General features: G+C 34.2%; 1 protein-coding gene across 1 annotated transcript in view; it reads left to right on the top strand.

Moving 5' to 3' along the window:
* LOC133181615 (uncharacterized) overlaps positions 1–21,791 on the top strand; it is a 61,569-nt gene extending 39,778 nt beyond the window's left edge. Inside the window, exons 5-20 of the mRNA XM_061316161.1 lie at positions 4,481–5,026; positions 5,190–5,450; positions 5,618–5,729; positions 6,472–7,612; positions 7,755–8,919; positions 9,098–10,488; positions 10,598–11,273; positions 11,373–11,489; positions 12,948–13,261; positions 13,401–13,508; positions 15,442–15,595; positions 15,921–16,098; positions 16,770–18,340; positions 18,428–19,672; positions 19,755–20,279; positions 20,429–21,791. Coding sequence (XP_061172145.1) covers positions 4,481–5,026; positions 5,190–5,450; positions 5,618–5,729; positions 6,472–7,612; positions 7,755–8,919; positions 9,098–10,488; positions 10,598–11,273; positions 11,373–11,489; positions 12,948–13,261; positions 13,401–13,508; positions 15,442–15,595; positions 15,921–16,098; positions 16,770–18,340; positions 18,428–19,672; positions 19,755–20,279; positions 20,429–20,694 — 9,770 coding nt within the window. The 3' untranslated portion in view covers positions 20,695–21,791. The remainder of the gene's footprint in view (positions 1–4,480; positions 5,027–5,189; positions 5,451–5,617; positions 5,730–6,471; positions 7,613–7,754; positions 8,920–9,097; positions 10,489–10,597; positions 11,274–11,372; positions 11,490–12,947; positions 13,262–13,400; positions 13,509–15,441; positions 15,596–15,920; positions 16,099–16,769; positions 18,341–18,427; positions 19,673–19,754; positions 20,280–20,428) is intronic.
* Positions 21,792–23,271: the final 1,480 nt, after the last annotated feature.

Raw genomic sequence — 23,271 nt, forward strand, 5'->3', positions numbered from 1 at the left:
CTTGTTTCATGCCCTGCTTACAAATATGAATTCTTTGTAGTATTTTGAGATTAATCATTGTTCCTTATCTTCACTTTTTCATTTACAGATGTTGTCTTAAGTACAAACAAATTTGAAAACTATTTATCATCTTCATGAGGAATTCACCCAATCATCAAATATGATTAGTTAACAACAGAAAAAAAAACATTGTAAGAACCATTTTTTTCTCTTTCTACTTTAGAGAGAGAGAGAGGGGGGAGGGGTTAGGCCAAATATCAACCTTAAAGGTAAAATGAGCTTGATGAAATGTGAGGATACGAACAGTTGTCATGCTAAAAGTCCAATTAAACAATATAAATTGTGACTAGAACAAAATTTCAACTTTTCTATCGTCAAGTTTCCCTATTTAAATCAGGGAAGTTGACGATAGAAAAAGTGAAGTCATCACATCATATTATTGTATGTTGTATGTTGTTTTTACGTCCCATTGGAGAATTTTTCACTCATATAGAGACGTCACCATATACCGGTGAAGGGCTTCAAATTTTGACCTTTACTCGGCACTCAGGGCCATTGAGCATTGAGGGATCTTTATCGTGCGAACGCCTTCCGTGACACGGGGACTCGGTTTTTAAAGTCTCATCTGAATGAACCGCAACTTTCACTTTAAAGTGCCGAGCGCATGGCGAAGGAACAGTTGCTACCCATTTTTTTATCGACTTAGGTCAGTCGCGGCCGAGATTCGAACTCACGACCTCCCGATCACGAAGCGAGCGCTCTACCGACTGAGCTACCGTGAACAGTCACATCATATTAAAAACATATCTTATGAAGAACAAAATAAACACACCATCTCAGTTTCTTTGAGGTTGAAGCTCTATGTCGATATGTTTTAAAACTTTTATACAGTGTTTCATATCTGTTTACTCTTCTTTTTTTTTAAATTGCAGAAAAGTTCAAATATCAGCTTTTTTATTTGTTTTCCTCACTTTCTTTAAATGAATACTCATTCTACAAATTATTTTGCAAAGTTTTCAATTAAATTATGAAGACTATACTTAGTATATAAATGTCTGTCATTTTTATATTCTTAAATAAATTTTGCCGTAACCAAGTAAATTATTTATGTCCTGTATGTTATCTTGTATATTATTTTACGAGATGACAATTTCCATATTATATAGTACATTGCTTTATATGATAATCGTTTTCCATTGTATTACCTTGTATGATTTTTAGATAACCGTTTCCACTGTGATACCTTATATAGTATTTTAGAAGGTAGCCGTTTCCATTATATTACCTTGTATATTATTTACAAGATAACCCCGTGTCATTTATGTTACCTTATATATTATTTTAGAAGGTAACCGTTTCCATTATATTACCTTGTAAATTATTTACAAGATAACCGCGTGCCCATTATGTTACAATATATTTTATTTTATAAGGTAACTGTTTCCATTATTGTTACCTTGTATATTATTTTATACTGAAAAAAAGTGAAGATAACGAAGGATGATTGAGCTGGATCTCTGGAAATTTCAGAAGTGGATCAGGTGCCTAGGAGGAGTCAGAATCCCATGTCGATCGGTCACATCCGCCGTGAGCTCTATGTATTGATCAGGTAGCCGTGTTTATTATTGTAATTTGTTCCAGTGATCAGTAGTGATGACGTTTGGATTGGTGGAACTGATGAAGTAACTGAAGGAACATGGTTTTGGGTGGATAGTGAAGATCCCTTTACATATTCAAACTGGTATCCAGGTAAAATAATTTACAAAATTTAATGGTAGCGTGATAACTTGTTATCCTTAGTTTTAAATAAATAATCGAGTGAGTATTGATTAACCTTTTCAATACTGTGAAGGTAGTACGCGTCTAAAATTAATTAACATTTATTTGTTCAACACCAAAATTAAATATGACGTATTAATCAATGATCATGATGTCTTTGAATTTTGCTATTACCCTTTTATAGGACAATTGTCTATAACTGTGCATAAGCTGAAAAGTATTCATCCAGGCTTAAAAGTTAGTACTAGTATTCAAATTACAAAAGTAAAAAATTGTACTAAAATGTTAATATGTCTGTTAGATGAGCCAAATAACCTCAATAACGAGGATTGTCTGCAATTCTATGGTACAAGTACCGAAAGGAGATTTAGATGGAATGATCTCTCTTGTGGGAGTAACCTGAGAGGATACATTTGTATGAAAGGAGGTAGACTTTAATATAAGATTTCTTAAACTTACCAGTAATTGATAATTATTGCATTATATAAAATAATAGTAAGAAAAATGTAATGTCACATGTTTTGTTTATTTTTATATCTGTAAAGCATTGAGTTGTTTAAAGTCGTTTGAAGCATTGGAAGTGTATTTCAACAAATGTTAGTTACGACAATATTTGCATAATCAATTTTATTTGAAAATCATGAAAAATTAATAAATTCGGTTCTTCTCCCACTTTTTAAGCAGAAATATCCAATCTGTCATAAAGATTTACAAATCTTGATATTCTCGAAGTATACTACTTCTACTAATAAAACAAATATATTCATTAAGGTATTCAGGTGGAGAAAGACCGCTACATTTTCTGTGAATTTATTTTCATATTTTCGTATTTGATCGTTTGCTGTGTAAATAAAGGGAAAAATCGTGAACCGTTATTATAATTGGTGTTCAGCTGCTATATATCGTGATTATTTTGAAGAAAGAAAAGATACAGAAGAGAAATCAAACAGCAAGTCAGGTACAGTAATTTGAAAAAATTTCCGTGGAGTTAAAACATTCAGAATGAATAATCTAAAGGAAAAAACAAGTCTTTAATCCATTTCTTCTCCTTTTTAGGTATATAACTGATAATCCGCCACAATCAGAACCTACGAGTGTACAAGAAGACATACCAAATATCTGTTAGCATAGCGACCCCTAAACATTTCAATGAAAAGCCTTGATATCAGTAATTCAGACACATTTTAATTAAACATTTAATTTTTTTTTCTGATTCAAGTATGTTCGTTTCTGAAAGCAGTTTAGCCTTTTTATTAATGTTTAAATGATAATTCGTTGTCTTATGAACTTTGGTTTAAGTAGAAACGATATCTATCTTTAACGAACTCAAATGTCTCCATCTTTTGCAAATATTTTTTTGCCAGCATTGTGTAATCCTAACCTCTGTGATTTGATTGAATGTCATGACACACGTGTAGCGAACATCAATATCCCATATCATTTCCAGCAAAGTTTTTAAGTTTCTTTATGTCTCGAACATGATTCCACGATTTCATTCCCAATTGACCTTGATCTTGAGGTTGTCCTTGAGACAAGATCTTTATTTACATTTCATTGTCCCACTGCGAGTGAACTTGACCTTTGAGAAATGAGAAAGTCTCAACATCTTGGACAATGGCATACCAACATTTGATTTCATTCTTACCAACATTTTAAAATTTCTAGTGCGGACATCATTCTACTGTCCTTTCCCATTTACATTGACTTTAAGAAATGACTTTGCGCCAAGATCTTAATACATGTTTAGGTCCATGGCAATATAAATTAAAGTTTGAATTCATTTTAATCAACAGCCATGAATTATAACCTTGATACAGCCTTTCGACAAATAAATAGCTAGATGAACAGACATTTCTTTTAATTCCTTTTTTTCTTTTTGAAAATCAATTGTTCACGTTTTATGTTTATGCGTCATGCAGAAAGTACTTTGTCATTGTCTAGGTTTTACAAGTACTATTTGGTGAGGCTCGCCACTGAAAATTCATAGAACGTCAAATTTACTTACATAAGCATATAAATAGCAAAACTGATGATATATAGTGAATTACGGTACGCCATTGGTCGGCCCTCTACAACCTTTTAGAAATGTCACTGAATCAATACACATGTATAGGCAAAATGCAGTGGTTAATGACAGAATCTATGATATCCAGTATTCATCAAGACCAAGCTGTGAATTATACCAATAGAGAAAGCAATTTCATTCATTGTCTTCTTATTTGACATTTATACAATGAAAAGGAAAAAAAAAAGAAATTCAATGTTGTTGATATTGACTTTTTTTTCTAGTATTTTAACTGTATGAATACGTTTCTTTTTTTCTTGGTTTATCAGACAATCAAGACCATTTACACAAATTGTCCAAAATAAAGCAAATAAAGCATCTTGAAAGTAACCCGTGTTGATTTTTTTGTTGCTTCATCATTAATTATCAATATTTTGATTAAGATTTGTTTACATAATGAACGCCTTTATCCAATTTTCGTCTCTCATTCAGCCAGTATAAACCCTTCACTTCCTTCTAACTGTGCATGCAAAGGGTCACATTGTGTTATAGGCTCAATTATGGAACAGAAAAGTATGTATAAGAAATTATCATGTTAATCTTAAGCAATCACTCCATTCAGTTAAAACTTGTTCTTTAACTAGCTATGTATGGCATAAAGGCTTTATAAGCAATTATCAATACTCTTTATTCCAGAATGTTTGAAGACAGATATCCTCTTTCTGATTGATGATTCCAGCAGTGTATTCTCCTCCGGTTTCACATATGCCAAGAAAGTTGCTGCAAAGCTGGTCGACTGTATGACAATTGGTCCTGATGACATAAGAATTGCGCTAATGACGTTCGGTTCAAGTACTTCAACCCGTTTCACCTTCGACAGATACAATAATAAATATTCAATCAAATCAGCTATAACTGGAGCACCATATAGAGGCCACACAAGAACTTATATTGGAAATGCACTGAGCGACGCTCAAAATTTAATGAATTCAAATCCTTCTGATAGGCTGGACATTGTAATAGTAATTTCAGACGGGAAGTCCCACGATTCTTTCTCCTGGCAATCAACTTCAATTCAAAGAAATGGTGTTTATGTTTTTGCGATGGGAAGTGGAGGAGATGTCGATTCATCAAATTTAGGGACAATTGCAAGTAACCCCAACGCTGATTATCAAGTTACATCCAACGACTACTACGATCTTCATACGAAAGTTTCTAAATTAATCAATGGTCTATGTATCGGTAAGTGACACTTCCAACGATATTAAAAAACTTCTTTGATTTTTATCTCTAACTCAATATGAATAATTTTAAAACACATTTGAGCATGTTGATATTTTCAACGCTCAATATGACTACAACAGCTCTGAAATTACGTGAATATCATTTTAATAACTTATTTTAGGTTATACTACTCCTGATTTCATGACTTGTGAAATGGAAATTAAAGATAGTTATGGAGAGAAGGCACAATCTCCAACCAACGGATCTTCTAGTTGTGCAAACCAACTGGATTTTTACGGAAAATATCAACCCGAATTTATTCATACGCATGTGATGATAGACGGAAGACACAGAGGGTTCCGGCCACCACTATCCTCATATACAGAATTCCATTTCGGAGTCTTACACGCCAACATTGACTTTGTTAAAAGAGCTAAATCAGGTTAAAGATAATATGAAATATATCGAGATAACGAACAGTATTCAAGCTCAAACGTCCATTCAAACAAAACAAATATGTCTTCTTATTGATGTTTGAAAATAAATAAACATTTTCAATGTAATCATCAAGTTTTTTTTCTAAAATATCATGTTATATTGTACATGTAGATACGGATCAAACTATTGGAAGAAGTCCAATTAAAAGCTCCTCTGTTTACCAGCATTTAGTCTCAAAAGACGTCAACATGACCAATTCAGTTATTTTCCATGACAGCGAAAGGTATTACATAATACATGAACAGAAATATTAGTTATGATTACACAGGATGTTGCTTCACTTTCATGTAAACTCACCAATGCCAAGATTTGATAAGCTTATGTGATTTAAAGTCTTTCAGAGAGTAAATGAATATAAATATCTTAGAATATAAAAATCGGCTGGAGTCATTTAAAACTCTTTCCAACATGTATAGGCATAAAAAGACAAAATTTCTTTTAAAGTTCTTATATCTGTATACCAAAGTTCGCTTAACTCATTTTAGCAGGGGATGATGTGTATTATGTGGGTACAAGGGGGTTCCACACATGGTGAAAAGAATTCTAAAAAATCTCGATAACAGCAAGGAACCATCAAAAACATTTCCATGTAGTGGACATTAATATTGATCACATCTTTGTGCACAGATTTTCTTAAGGATGAAAAGTTAAATTGTTCTCAGTTCAAATACTGATGCAATGGTTTAAAAAATATCATGAGGAGAAAAAAATGCCTATCAGTTGAATTGCCAAGACACTGTCAAAATGATATGTAACCATTTAATTTTTCCCCCCAAATTTCAATGATTTATTAATCTGATATCAAGCATCAGTATATTTCTGGATGAGAATCGTTGAAAACTGGTAGTGTTTTGAGCAATAGGGCCATAATAAACTGATTTATTTTAACTACATATTCACTCAACTGAGAATGAAATGTGACAAGAAGGTGTCTCGACTTTGGGTTTCTTGTTCTATTTATTTAGGTTTTGCTTGATATACAAAGCAAATGTTGGAGGATATATTACTCTTCATACTGGGAAATATACATATGGCACCACAGAAGCTGAGAGAGCATTGTGTTACTTCTTTGACGATATACCTCCAAGACATTGCGCGGACATTGGTTCATGCAGTTATCCTCCGATGCAATTATCTGCAGAAATCACCAATATGACCTCACTTAATGTCTCATTCACAGGCTGGGAGGATTTTGATTCCGTCTTAGCAATTTCAAAGTTTTCTTCTGGAATTAGCCATTTTGAGATTTACCTCCATGAAATGGAGTACAGTAACGGAATTCTGAAAATGAAGCATGCCTCAAAAATTGGCCGAACTATGTGTGATAACTGTTCCAATTTTTTAATAGATCTTCCCCACACTCAAAATCCTATGTTGTACGGCGTTGTTGTCGAGGTCGTCGATGTAGCGCTTAATCCAAAACAAGCTCGCAGGTTCGTTCTATATGATGCATCTTCCAGACTTGAAATCCATGAAAAAAATAAACTTTGGGTGACATCAGCTTCGGAAAAGACAAATTTTATTTGGCAAATTAATCACAGTAAACTCTGTTACAATTGGACAAACAGGTTTTATAACAACAAGTTTATACATTACAATCCAATGTGTCCTATTGATCCAGGGGTTCATGGCCATTTTATAGGCATATATGAACAGACAAGCGGGGTATTCAATGTTTCAGGAACAACTAATATTCACGGAATTACTCAGTTTCACTTCAACGTTCAAAAGGATTTTACCTCTGTGATAAATAACCGCATTGTGCCAAATTTTCCTCAGCAGAGCCTGTGCATCAACGTTTCTGGAACGAGTGATGGAAACACAATATCATTCAAAATAACCGCGTTTGACATAACAGGACATCAGTTAGAAGATGGCGTCGTTCATTACATTGACGCATCCCCACCGGAAATTAATGATGCGTGGCTGATACGAGATGGAATGGAGGAGATTTTCGTTCACAGTTTAAAAGATCTTTCAAAAATGGTTTTGAAGTTTAAGGCATTTGATGAACATAGTGGTTTAAAAAGTGTCCATTGGTCTATCAAGAATAAAGATGATCAAATTGAATTTGGACATGGTGCCCTTGGCGTGTACTCGATTTCGGTAAGAGCTATCGAGGAAAGAGAATGAGTCATTTCAAAAGCTATGAAAGTTTGGTTAATGTAAATCTGTAAAAAGTTGCTGTTTTATGACTTTTAAATATTACTATTATTAAATACTTTTTAATGCACATCTTTTATTTCAGAGCTGTACTACTGGTATTGATTGCTACTGTCCTTCGGTGGGAGACTGCCAACTTTTAAATTATACGCTCATTATGAACTCTTTAGTGGCAAACAATTCTCATATTGGGAAACATCATAGAGAGTATGTCATTGAAATTAAAGTTATGAATCATGCTGCACTACAAACTAAAGAAACCATTTTTATACTTGTTGATGAGTCAGCTCCAGAAACGGGAGTAGTGAGGGAGGGTGTTGCTGGATCTCCGGATATTGATTACACTGCTAGTCCGACTATCAACATCAACTGGGAGGGATTCGTAGATCACGAAAGTGGAATAAAATTTTATCGAGTAGGTGTTTCAAACTCTTGTCTTAGATTAGAAGACTTATGGCATCCAACAGGGTCCAGTATTGAATATTATGACATTGAAGAAATGAGTAAGCAAGTTATTTTGAGTAATTCGGGTAAAACTTATGCATCAGTTATTGCTTTCAACAATGCAATGGAGCCATCTAAAGTGGTATGCAGTGATGGTGTCCGGTTAGACAGAACTCCACCCATTATTTCTAACATGACAGTTCGCAATATGAGGGTCTCCTCTTCGCTGGGCTGCACGAACGGAACATATTGGTTTGTAACTGAAAATTTAACGAAGGTTGCTGTAACGTGCAATAAAACATGTTTGAATGGACACAACGCAATCTTACTGAATGCTTTACCACTTTCTACCACTAAAAGTTTCCCGGATGATGCCTGTCAGCAAAATGTTTTCTCGGGAAAAATTTTATATCTTGGAAGTGATTTCTTTGATATCTCTTGGAATATTACTGATAAAGAAAGCAAAATTGAAGACGTTTTCGTTGGAATTGGATCTTCAATTTCTTCAGTGGTGTCTCCTGACGTCAGTGGGTACACAAAGACTCATCACAACACTTTCTACCGCCTGAGGCATTCTGGGATATCAGGCAATTCTGTAATTTATATTTTTATCAAAGCAGTAAATAAAGCAGGTTTGGAGTCTGTTATTCCAGTAGGACCAATCATTGTAGATGAAACACCTCCAATGTGTTTGAATAAACCAATAACAGAAGTAACACAGACAAATATAACTGTAACATGGACTTCTGAAGATTTCAAAGACATGGAGCAAAGAGAAGCACTTCAAAAAATTTACTACAGGATCGGTATGCAAACGTTAATGCTTTTTGTCTTCGTTGAAAGGTCAAGGCTATCTTGACGATTTCATTTTAATTCGTTTCAAAAATCTATTCGTACAATTAAGAAGTCATGATACGTCTTATAATTGAAATTTATAGCGGAATAAATATGCAAAAATTTATGATAATGCTATTATAATTTTAGTTTCTGGAGGCGCTGCCGGAGTGACCAGTTTTAGGAAATGGACTAATGGAGGTTTCTGTTCCAAAAACCGAAATTGCTTTACTTTTCCAGTATCTGAATTGCAACACTATGATGGTGGAAGCAGCCGTAAATATCAGTTTGAGTTCCACGTATACAACACTGCTGGTCATCATTGTACAATTCTCTCTGATTACTTTAGCATTCCCTCACAATTCTATCCCACCCGTGGAAAAGTTTATGACATAGACCCGTCAGCAAATTTGAATGATGAACTACACGATGTAGATGTTTCTCTTACATTAGACAGATACTGTTTGTACTGGAAGGATATTAATCATGAAGAATCACTCATATATGAAGTAGGAATTGGAAGTAGTAAAACAACTGCTGATGTGGTTGCAATGCATGAAATTAATGGAACATCAACCACTAAACTGTCTCTCTTATGTGAATCCACCACAAAATTAGCAAAATATACTAAATATTTTGTCATATTGAGGGTATTAAGTTCACGAGGGGCTATTTCAATGTCGACTGATGGCTTCATTATTGTTGATGTGAATGAGTTTGATGAATTTCTGAAGGTAAATGACGGACCGGGATGTTCATTTTCAGAGCTTCTCTTCCAACAGAATGTGAACATAGTTCTTCAAAATAGTACAGTTTCTTCTTTCAACGTGTCATTTCCTCTAACAGTAGGATCAACCTATACAACTTTTATTAACACATCTTCTGTTAATTTTACTATTAAAAGCGACGGTATCTTGTTCCTGTCCAGGCGTATTAAGTCATTTTCTTTCATTGCATTAGAACACTATCCAGTCATTGAAATTACTACAAATGAAATAGAGGAATCTAAACTTCCTGCTTTTCAGACTTTTCGTTGTGAGGAAGATGTTGATGTGCAAGATATTTCAAATGAGATTGGAGCTAACTGGGAGGTTGATGCAAGAGTAAAACTATTCATAAGTCATTACCTGATATCACTTTTATCTTGTGAGAACAATCCAAATTCTTCCTGCGTTACTATTATGTCAAACTCCATCGTAAAAAGTACTGCGTATACGTTTAATGGCTTATATCATTCTCTTGAACAAGGATTTTACAAAGTTTTTATAAAACCGTGTTTTGGAAACAGATGCGTCTCTGGTCTGTCGTCGGACGGATTTTTCCTTGAATCCTTTGGTCCTCACTTTGGAAGTTTGTCTGCTGAACTTATTGTGGAAGATGAAAATTGCCTTAATCTTCAGTTAAATTTTCAGTCTTTTCAATGTTCTTTTCCTGTAGAATCTGCCCCAACGTTTTATAGATGGGCAGTATTTGGCGATTTTAAGGGGCATATACAGTTGACTGAATACCAAATACAACTCAACAGCTCCGGACAACAAACAGTAGCTATCTTTTTTAGACGTGATCAATTATATTGTAATTGTATTGTATTTTAATATTTTGACTTAACCTTATTTAAATTATATATGAATTAAATATTGTTTTTTTTAGGTGATGTCTTGTTTAAACCTTCCGAACCATCCTCATAAGAATATGCATGCATGTTTAGAAGGATACTGTCGATCAGGGCGGATGTCAAAGACATGCTCACCAATCAATGTACAGCAAGATCCAAATAGCTTTAGTAAAAGTGTAGTCTATGATCTTGATGCAAAGTCGGATTTCTTTTTGGAGATCGAAGCATACAAATATACAAAAAACATAGGAGGCAAATTAAAGGATCTGCATTCCAACGAAGTAGATTTTAAATCAAACTTTTTTGAGTTAGGGGGGTTTGTGATCGGGATAGGAAATGAAGAAATTCTTTGGAGTGTAATGAAATCTCCCCGTATACCATTGCGATGCGAAGACGATCCTGAATGTATATATTCTAAAACAGGAAGAGGGGGACTGATAACTTTCTCCTCAAAAGTGCCTTTGAAAAGCAATGTTATATACTATCTATGTGTTAATGATATAGCCAACTTTACCGTTAATCGATGTAGCAATGGATTTGTAATTAATTTAGAACCACCTGCAATTGGAAAGGTTAACGTTCATACCAAGAAAAAAGGGTTTATAACTGATGACAGTCTTATTAACGTATATTGGCAGGGATTTGAAAACGACGATTTTTACAGTAAAATTGGATATCCATCAAACATAAGATTCTATGAAATTGCAGTAGGTAATTATGAAGATTAGTTTCTGATCTGTATGACAATGCTGTTAATTTGAAAACGATTTTTTGCATATGTTTGTAACATATTTTTAAAAATTGATATAGGCACTGAAAGGGAGAAGGAAGATGTACTACAGTTTAGAAATGTGCAACTGTCTTCTTCAATTCTTCTTACAAACCTAACCTTGGTAGGAGGGATGTCCTATTTCTTTTCAGTGAAAGGTACTGTATTTTTTTTGTTAAAAATATAGTCTGTTTAAATAAATACGAGATGTTATCAAAAATAAATTGACTGGTGCCATGAAATTAATACTGTGTGTGTTGTGCTTATATACTTTACACGGAGCATAAAAAACAAATGTTTAAATATTTGTGAAATTTTTAATTTGATAAATTGATATTTTGTCAATATATCACAAAACACAAAAGCCTTTTCATTGTCAACCTGCACTGTCTCCTTTCCGTTTTATGGCGTTCGACAAGGTTCACACCATTGCATCTTAAAATCCAGTCCTTTCTCCTCGATACTCTGTCCTTGACGTAGAACCTTAGAGTTAAATACTAGTACTGATTGAAACCCCTTTTTATATGACGTTATCAATTTAATACAGCGGTGATTGCAAAGCACAATATTTTAGATGGGTCTGCACGGGGAGCAGATCAAACACAGACCTCTAACATCAGAGGTAGGATCAGGTAGGATCAGGAGCCATGGAGAAGTTAGCATGCCCTGTCAACCGGTCACAAGTGGTATTTCAAGTGACTGACTTTGAACACATTGGCCACAAATTAAATTCTCTCTATATCTTTTGTGTCATTTTTAGATGATGCAAACAAACTTTTATTAAATATCTTGACAAAAAACTCAACTTAAGCCATGTTTACATAAGTAAAATGAATAAATTTAACAGCAAAGTTTTAAATTTTTTCATTGGTAGTTTTACAACAATAGGAATTAAAGTGACAAAAAATTGTATAGATTAATAAAGATGGTTGCAGAAAGGTAGAATTTTGAAAGTTATAATTTCTTAATAATTTAGAAATTTATTCTTCGCATCATTTACAATCAAAATGGGTCCAAAACTATACACCTATCCAGACAACCTTAGTTTTTTGTAGCACCTGTTCTTAAAACAGCTAATCTGGACAAATTTCATCTATATCTAGTCTTTTAAAACATTTCAAAAATATAAGCGAGTTTTTCCAAAGGGATACTATATAAATTGTAGGAAATGACCCCCCCCCACGTCATTTTAACCCCTCATTTTTTAGCATTCGTTATTTAGTATTTACGATAATAGAACTGACAAAATGAGGTGAAAATTTGAAATATTTTCGAATAATTGTATGGCATAAAATTTGAATCACTTTGAATCATTTTGAAAAATTTATGACAAATGCTCATGTCAGAAGATTTTATTTTGTCTCTGTTAGACTCACGGCAGAAATACGTCGTATTTTGAGGATGTGAGACGTTGTCATACCATTGCTTACGAAAACATTAACCATATAATCAATAAAAACACATGTGTTGTAGTTTATTATCTAGAGAGGAAAGATGTTGTTTAATAAATATTTCAGATTTCATTGGTGTACCTTATGTGGTTTTACTTTTACGAACTTTATGATAATATCTCGTATAATGTGTACACTTAAGTCTAAGAACTACTTTCTTTATAGCTTGCGATCATGCTCTGAATTGTATCATTGGATCTTCTGAACCGCATGTTTACGACAAAACTCCACCTGAAAAGGGGACGGTTAATGTTGGACATCTTCTGAATCATCTTCTCTACGTGAATTCAAGTCTTCTCATTGTCCACTGCACTGGTTTTGAAGACCCTGAGAGTGGTGTCGAGAAATTTGAAGTTGGGATTGGTAGCCAAATAAATTCGAGTGATGTTTTGTCAATGTCGGAATCTTTCCAACCAAATGTAGAAATTTTGACAAAAGAATCACTGCACGATGGACATGTGTATTATGTTTTTGCTCAGGTAATCAAAAACACCTTAAAAGATTTACGTTTTCTTTGCTTAAAAGATAAAAAAAATTAGTAAAAAAAAAATTTTATTTTCTTCAAAAAATCCGATTTTTCAAAAGGTTAACTTTATCTGATGTTTTTTCTCCAAACAGGTGTGGAACCATGCTGGTCTTCGTACTACAGTGTCTTCTTTACCGATTGTTGCTGATAGTTCCCCTCCAGAGCCAGGCGCTATTCGGGATGGTCCGTTGATGAACCATGTAATCTTCTCTTTATTTACACTCATTAATCATTGAATTGATTTAGATGTCTCATGGATGTCTTTGAGATATTAGGCATGAGTTCACTGCAATTAAATTATCTATTCAATATCTAGGGCGATTTCACTGTAGTTACATGTAGAACATCCTGTCATATTAAAGAATAAGATTTTTTTTTAATTATTAAAAGTGGTCATTATTGTCATGATTTGTTAAAAGCTAGAGAAATTTATAGGTAATACATTATTTCTGAACGGATAAGTAGCAAAATATATCGAAAAATGGAATAAGCCTGCATTGTTACTATACACTAGATAAAATTATCAACGCACCCATAATTTTATTTCACCTGCAAATACGACATCTGCCTCATCGACTCGAGGAAATCTAAATTGCCGTCTTGCCTACTGCAGTTGAATTTGTAGATGTCTTCATTTCATTACAACTCCCTGAAATGGCCCTCTTGAGCGCAAACTAATTTCCCGAAGTCGGTGGCGCATTTTTGTGCGCTGATATAAGGTTGATAGTTACCAATGGTGGTCAGAGAGATTGATCAACAGCGATGATGTCCATGTCTCACAAATAATGTCGAATGTCTTACATGTCACCTAGTAGTCACTTAGTGCTTTGGCATCCGTATCCGGTCCATTACACTTTCAGTTGCCACAATTTTACGGTAACTCTTGCAATAGTCGTATGAGGTGTATTAAATGTCGTGATTACCCACGGAAGACATTTTTACATTCCTCAATCTAATTGGAGTACTTTTCAACCAACTGAAATAACAGTTTTTGAATAGTTTTATTTTTAAAGAAACATCTTGCAGATACCATACCGAATGCCCTACCTCGCTCTTCTATCCAGTTGTGTTTTTCTTCTGAGTTTTCAATAAATGGAAACATAAAGAACGCAATTTCAAAGAAAAAAAATGGAAATTTATTCATCTAAAACATATTAAGCACGATTTTCATACAGTTCTATGAAATGGTTACGCTTCAGTTATCATTATTTACAATTTTGCCAATTTTATGGTCGATACAATGACTTAGTTTGTAAACACAAACTTTCATTTGATTAAATGTTGACTGACATTTTTAATACAAGTTGCTAGGTCATTATTTCGGTATTCAATTGACTACAAATTTATTCGATAAACCAATCAAGGCAAAGGGCTCATGGCAAATGTAATGGCGGGAGTGACCGGTCGAAAGAGGTTGCTTACTGTTTTACGGCACTTGAACCCATTTATGATGTTTTCAGGGGTTCGTGCTTCTTCTCTTCTTAATTTGGACTTTTTAGCATGGTCATTATTCTTTATCGTCATATATCATTTCATACTCAAACATCAACCCAATATTTGCAAGCGTGTAGAAAGAAAAGCAGGTGAAACAGACTGATTGAAAGACAGTGGGAGCAGAAACATATAGACGCCCCCTGTTTCACTGTAGGGGAATATATATATATATATATATATATATATATATATATATATATATATATATATATATATATATATATATATATATATATATATATATAAAACCCCAGTCAGAAAGTTTGTTTGTTTGTTGTTTAACGTCCCTCTCGAGAATACTTAGTCATATGGAGACGCCACCACTGCGCCATGCGTGCGACCAGCCAGGAAGTAAAATATAACAACTTAACATAAAATCTTATATGGTACCTAATGATACATAACCTGATGCATGATGAAATTTTGACCGATTAATGGTGAAAATCAGTCCCTGTTGAAAGGTTTTTGTATTTAGAAGTAGAACACCCATACTACACTGATTTTTTAAATTGAAATGTATTTTAAAGGTGATGTAAGAATATAAGGCTTAAACAGTGTTCTATTTTTTCGGTAGTCAACATGACATGACACAAAATGATATACCTTTCTGTTATGAAAATTAGATCTTTTTTCAAACAGGTTGATGAAGAGTTTACAACATCCTCTGAAATAAGTGCCCATTGGACTGAGTTTGTAGATGGACACTCTCCGTTAGATTTCTACAGGGTAGGACTTGGTACAAAATACGGATTGACTGATGTTGTCAGCTTTATATTCATCGGCAAACGAACAGGTAAGTTGATACTTCACATTTAAATATGTACATTGTTATTCCTTTCAAAAGCAGAGGTAAATGTTATGTTACTATGCATTGGTTAAACTACCTGATCAACACAAAGGTCTTATGGCGAGTGGGATGGGGATACTTACACCTTTAGGCACTTGGTCCCAACTCTGATGTTTCCAGGGCCCGTGTTTTTGTCCTGTTCACGATTCCTGTTGTATACTAGATTTATGAGATTGATCACAATTCATCATCTTCACCTTTTAAATTGATAAATTATTTGAAGGATAATAATGTAAACATTCCCAGAATATAGCTTACGAATTTCTTCTAGAATGGGCATGGAAGAAGCAACCTATTGCAGGAATAAGATATTTCACGACGGTTGAGGGTTGTAATGCTGCAGGACTTTGTAGTCAGTCCTCTTCAAATGGCGTTATTGTTGACTTCACTCCTCCCATTCCAGGTTATGTTTCTGTAGGACCCGAAAATGTTAAATATATAGCACAAACGTAAGTTATTCAAAATTTTACAACGTGTTTCACACAATACTTGTTATCATGAAAAACATTTTGTAAATTGCAAATACTGTATACAGGGTTATTGTCGCCCCGTGTTATTTTCGCCCTCTCACACTTGCAAACAGGTTTGCCCCGTTTTAAATTCGGCCAGTCATAGTTTTGTTTTAGAAATAATACTGTATTCCTTTAATTCGCCCCGTTTTAAATTCGCCCAAATGAGGGTAGGGCGAAAGGGGCGAAAATAAAACGGGGGTGAAAATTTCCCTGTATACAGTATGTTCTTGTGTCATACGCTTTTATAAAATTAGAAAATATAACGACACTGTGATTAACTACATAAATAGAAAATATTTCATTATTTTTCATCGGCTCTTTATACATAAGACATGCAACCAAATATACTATATACAAAAATATTATTCGTTTATACAAAAAATCAATCACGTACAAAAGACTTAATATCTCTCACAACAATGAAGTGTGTGGAATCAATATAATCTAGATATTGAAATTATGCATACATTATCATTAACAAAGAACTAATTAGAAATGACATAGTAATGTTCGGCTTTTTTGAAACATACAAAATGGTTCGGTTTTGTCTTTTATCGAAGACACAGTTAGATATTCCCCGGCGGTAAATCCTTTTTATCATTATACAGATCTTTCCTATCGGTGGAATGGGGTAACTTTGCAGACATTCAGTCTGGTATATTACAGTATGAGGTTTGCATAGGAACAGACAAAGTAAATTGCAATGTCATTGGATGGAGAAATTATAGAATGGAACAATCTGTTTTATTGTTGAACCTGTCACTACCCATTAACGTAGACTTGTTCATAATTGTAAAAGCCACCAATAAAGCTGGCCTTTCAACAATGCAAACTTCCCACAGCTTTATCGTAGACGACTCGCCTCCTAAAGTAACACTATCTCCCAGATTTCTCAACAGTGAGAATGCTTCGTCCATCATCTACGATTCTTCAGTGATGCGCATGAGATGGGGATTTACCGATATTGAGAGTCCGATCAAATCGTCCATACTTTCCCTGAAGCTTCTTTCAGGAGGTCATTCCGAAATAGAAAATATCCTTGTAGAAGGAAATGAAACTTTCGTAAAATCTCTTCCCTTAAAAAAATGGTTGTCGGATGGTGACAGCTACTATGTTGCTGTCACTGCCTGCAATATGGCAGGCCTATGTACAACAAGCAAGAGTGATATTGTCTTATTTGATGGGACTCCGCCATCTCATGGCCATGTGCTAGGTGAAGGTACCTGGTTTAATTCTAACTCTACATTAACTTTTAGATGGGCAAACTATAGTGATCCAGAATCTGGTATAAAATCGTATTTTATAACTGTTGGCGAGACATATAATGGTTTAGAACTTACTATGGGAAGTGCTTCTTTTACACATATTGGCAATGATAGTTCTCTGCAACAAGGTGTTTTTAACTTGTCTCGCAATCTTACGAATGGGGAAAAGATTGTTATGTCGATTTGGGCAATGAACAATGCTAACTTAAATGGTACAGTGAGACGAGTGACATTTGTTACAGTTTCGAAAGATAAGAATAATACAAACGGAGAGCTCATCATGGAAAGACATTCTTGTGATGTATCATATTGTACCAATGATTGCACATGCGCAATACTTGGTGGAAAATGTCATGAGGTTGTTAACACCCAAGACTGCAAGCATCGAAATATGACATATTTAGCAAGTGATGCCAAAGTTTCTTTAAGTATTTGGGGAGGTAACTCAAATCGTTGGACAACATCGACACGTTGTCTTGGTGCCAGCTGGTTCGTAGAAAATATAAATGTTTCTAGATTTGAATGGAGCATGGGATTGATTAATATGCCTCATGGTTATGGGGTTTTCGATAGAATGGTAGAACAGGTTTGGCATGACGTGAGCTTACAAACAAGCGTTGTTCATTGTTTGAAACCAATCAGACAACTCGATCATGAACGAGAATATGTGGCTTACTTGAAAACATGGATTTCAAACACTGACTATATTTTGACTCAATCAGAACCAATAATTATCGACACATCGCCACCCAGCGTCCGCAGAGGAAAGTTCATCATTGATTCCGATAAGGATTGCTCACGTGATAAAGAGTTTACGAACACCAAAAACATAATTTCATGTTGGAAGGATGTTTTTTCTGACATTCAAAGTGGAATCAGGGAATACAAATTCATGGTTGGTTTGACACCAGGAGGTAAGAAATATGAAATATAGAAATAAAACATAAAATTAAAATTTCGTTAATTTTTGACGGAATACAATTTTCTTTTATTATTTTCAGGTTATGAGATTTTTGGAATTAAAAGTGTTGGATTAGCAAGTAACTTTACATGGACTTTTGCCAATCTTGAACCTGGTGTTAAGTACTATTCCTCTGTTGAAGCTATCAATTTCGTCGGTTTATCCACTGTTCTGACGTCAGATGGTATAACGATCGACTTGTCTCCTCCAGAAACCGGCATTGTTTTTACATCTAACTTTTTTCACAATACAAAATGGCTATCGGAAACATCGGCAGTGAGTGCTTCATGGGAAGGATTTACAGACTTTGAATCGTCTATAGATCGATATATTGTTTCACTTAAAGATTCTAATCAGAGTTTAATAAGAGAAGAAGAAGTAGGAATATTTAATAAGCACACTTTCACTGGTCTCTCTCTCCTTCATGGAAAAAGCTATTTCGTGCTCGTGAGAGCAGTGGATGCAGCTGGCCATAGTAGTGCCATTTCTGCGTCCTCACCAGTGACTGTAGATGTTTCAAAACCTTGTGGAGTAAGATGCAAAACTTATTTAGTTCAAATCAACACAACGGTAAAGACAAAAGCGGGAGAAAAAGAAGTTATAATAAATGCATTTTCTTTTAAGCGAGATACTTTGTACAAGATTTCTGTCAAAGGAGATATCGATATCAATATGCATTCTATAATTGTTCACGTATTTGGAAACCTTTATGATATGCCTTTAAATAAAATTATGTCCGAACTTGTATTCATGCAAGAAAGTGAAGAGACGGCTGATGTTGCTGTTGAAGTGAATTCTCTGAACTCTGAGAATGTGACATTAGACTTTGTTTTATACGAGTGTGCATATGCAGAGACGAATGCTTCTGAAGCTATTGTTATTAGGCAAATTTCTCCAAATTCACTCTCGTTTGCAGTAAATGCCATAGACCCTGAAAGTGAATTAAAAGAAATACAAATATATCTAGGGACAAATTGGCAGGGAAGGCAGTTAAAAACAGTTAAATCTCTTACTCCTTTCAGATTTCAAAAGATTCTTTTATCAATTTCCCATGGTACAATAGTGTATCCTTCTGCTCTTGTAGAAAATAATGCAGGTCTTAAACAATATTTTCAGTCTGATCCTATCGTTTGGGATCACACACCACCAAACATTTCAATAAGAAACGTCTCTGTTGAATATCATGACGTCATTGGAAAGAATAAATCGATTAAATCCTGCATAACCGTGCACTGGGAACTTGCAGAATATGAAAGTGGCATCCAATATTGTCAATGTGCTTTAGGTAAGATTAAAATGTATACTGCTTTAATAGATAGATGGTTTATCTATTACTTAATTTCAACAACTTGCAATTTTTATTGTAGGCGATAGATTTGGTTTAAAAAATCTACAGACTTGGAGAAAATCAAACAACATTTCTGTTTGTCGGTCCTCTTTATTAGAAATTCCACATGGCTCTCGTGTTTATTCATCAGTGAAGTGTTTTAACAAAATCGGACTTCAAACAGAAGTGAACCGAAAATCACCCATAATAATTTCCTTTAATTCACCCCGTACTCCATCAAGGAACGTCGACTTTGTGGTATATAGTGCTACTGTCGAAAATTCTATGAATTACCAACGGGTATCTTCATCCCTTCATTTTCACTGGCCAGCCTTCGAAGACATATCCGGAATAACAAAATACAGCGTGTGTATTAAATCCGATAAATTGATGATATACGATTGGCGGGATATCGGGAGACACAACTATTTTTCTGCTGACGAATTGATACTGGATACGCACAGAAACTACAGTGTTTATGTCTTTGGGACTAATGAAGGAAAGAAAGAAAGTAACTTTATAAATGGATCAATATCTATAAATGATATCGTTCCTCTACAGACAGGTATGAATATATAAGGTTTAAATTCATTGTGATCATCAAAAGGCTTAAATTCAAGTAAAAAGTTTGGTGAAACTGTAATGCCCAAGTTCCAATTTTTATGAAATGATTTTGAAATGTTCTATTACTCTAGTTTTCGTTATATATTTCAGGAAATTCGTGTGTTATAACTGGAAATAATACAAGTCTTCTGGTTTCCTGGAAAGAAGTGTTCGAATTAACCCCTGTCTTGGTGCCTACGTTTGTCGTCAATATTGGCTCAGAAGTCGGATATGCTGATCTTTTAAATAATTTTAAAACTAGCAACACGGAATATTTCATGTCGTCAAATGCTATGCAGTTGTATGTCGTAATAACGGCAAAGTATATAACTGGCTCTGAATCTACGTATAGAGAATTTATTACAGTCAATCATTAAAAGAATAAGGAAAGAAAAAGCACCATTTTATGATCAACTTAAATTAAACTGAAATTTTATTTCAAATGGTGCTATGCCATGAAAAGATGAATGCTAAAATCAATTCTACAAGGATTTCAATCTTTAATTGTTTTACAATATAAAGATACTTACCAGTAGATAGTTTGTATTATAAAAATATTACATGTTTATTAGGGTAACATGTGAAACTGTTATCCCCGCGAAAACCAGAGCTGACCGAGGCGGAGCCGAGGTCAGCAATTGTTTTCGCGTGATAACAATTTCACTTGTTACGCTAAATAAACATGTATTTTTTGTTATACTGAATGTATTTAGAATGATTTAAAAGAACACGGTGGACGCACAAACATTCTGCACATTTAACAGTTTTATATTGTTACCCGTCGTCATGCATTTTCTACCGCCGCTTTGTAATGCGACCCGGCGGGTGTGGTGTATGCACGCGGTAGGGTAAAAGTCCTTTCTAAGAAATATTTTTAAACCAATCATATTTGACTATTTAACATGAAAGTATAACAATATAAACTAATTACTGCACATGTATCAAACAAATCAAGGCTTTGCGCATAGTTTTTTTAATATTCAAATTGTCAATGAAACATTTCAAAGGTTTGGTTTGTTTTAATTCTGTTATTAATTGAATTACCAACTGAAGATATTAGATTTTATCCATGTATCTTTGACTAAAATTTTATTACGATCATATATTGATTGATGCAAAATGTAGTTATGATATTGATGCCAGATGTAGTACTGATATAGATGTCCGATATAGATTACTGTGGAATTATTTTATTTCGTGGGGCTTCAATTTTTTATGGATTTTGTGGGCACCCCTTGCCAGCAACTTAACATCTTTAACGATTTCGAAACATACAAGGTGATTAATTAAAAAAAAGACAATTGTTTGCGGAATTAAGTCACGTAAATTTAAGCGACAATTGGCCCTTCAGGAATTAGAATGATTTTACAGTAACTGGAAATTTTTCTCCTGCTTTATAATAAATTTCTTATTTATAAAATAATCAGCCTGATTTTTAGCCACAGATTAATGATATATTCCTGCATTTGATAAATGCTGCTGTCTTCGAGGTAAAGTAAAACATAAAACATTAGTACAGGTAACTTTTTTCAACTCGTGCTGCATTATTTGTTTTAATCAGCATCATTTTCAAGAAACAACAAATTAGGTTTAATAATTTATCTATATAATTTGCATATTGATATAGATTTAAGCTACCATAATGGATCAATGATTTAAATTTGATTTTATTGAAAAAAAGTTTAAAAATCTTGTAGAGAACAATGAAGCCTTGGTTAGTCATTTTAAATAGCAAACAGTCTCGAGTAATGCAGGTTCAAGTTTGTATAGGTCCTGATTAAAGGGGGTAAGATGGGATCGTTATGGGGATCAGAGTTGTTTTACATTGGATTATATAGATATAGAATGATCTTTTAAAATCTCAAGCAGGGCAATATTTAGTCATATCGATATGCTAGCATCTTAATGTATTGCTAATTTAACTTGCTGAACTTTTCTCCTGCCTACCTGAGTCACTTAATGTAAAAGGTAAAGATAACAAACAGTGATCGATCTCAAGAAATCCACATACAATACAAATATGTGAAGAGGGTATAAAACACGGACCCCTGGAAATTCCAGAGGTGAGATCAGGTGCCTAGGAGGAGTAAGCATCCCCTGTTGACCGGTCACACCCGCCGTGAGCTCTATGTGTTGAGCAGGTAGGCGGAGAATTTTTTTTCAATCCTCTGAAAAACAGCAGGGCCAAAGTGACTCAGATGAGCGTTGTGGCAAATGGACTTCTCGTTAAAATCATGACCCCAAAGGTTGGATTTGGCCACTAAAGGAGATCAACGCTTTACATGAGAATATATTATTAACAGTTCGTATCTAGAATAGGGTCCCTTAAATCGTATTTACGTGAAAGTATTCCCAAATTGTGTAGATTCAGTTTTATTTTCTTCAAATTAGGGACCCTGAGGATAGGATAGGGGCTAAAACTTGGAAACAAATTTTAATCTTATCCAGGTAACCAGAAATAAAATCTCCAGAACAGAAGACCACGTTAGTCATATTGATATTGAAGCATGTCCATTTTGTTTGGATCTATGTTATGATATGACCCTAGGGGAAAGGGTGGGGAAACAAAAAAATTCATGTTAATAGGATGGAGAAAAAAATTCTGATGAGGAACATCAGAGTCAGAGTAACGCAAATGAACATTGTGGCCTATGGACTTTTGTGTATTTAGTAAACTGATTTTAAGATTATAAAAATTGGAAAATTCATGTCCTCTGAGTCCAACATTCAGGCGGTAAGTTGATCATATGTGGAAAATACATTACATCTTTAATCATGGACATCTAACAGATAAACTGTTTACATGATTATTATGAACACTTAGCCTTCTACTATAATTGTAAAATTCATGGCCCACTGGCCGAAGGTTTGGGCCCAAAGGGGGGGGGGGGAGTTGGTCATGTACTATGTTTCATTAATATTCGTGGGCATCAATTTTCGTAGATTTAGTAAAA

This window comes from Saccostrea echinata, unplaced genomic scaffold (assembly GCF_033153115.1).
Source record: "Saccostrea echinata isolate AGI-Se365-2 ecotype Australia unplaced genomic scaffold, CSIRO_AGI_Sech_v1 ptg000009l, whole genome shotgun sequence".
Classification (NCBI taxonomy): domain Eukaryota; kingdom Metazoa; phylum Mollusca; class Bivalvia; order Ostreida; family Ostreidae; genus Saccostrea; species Saccostrea echinata.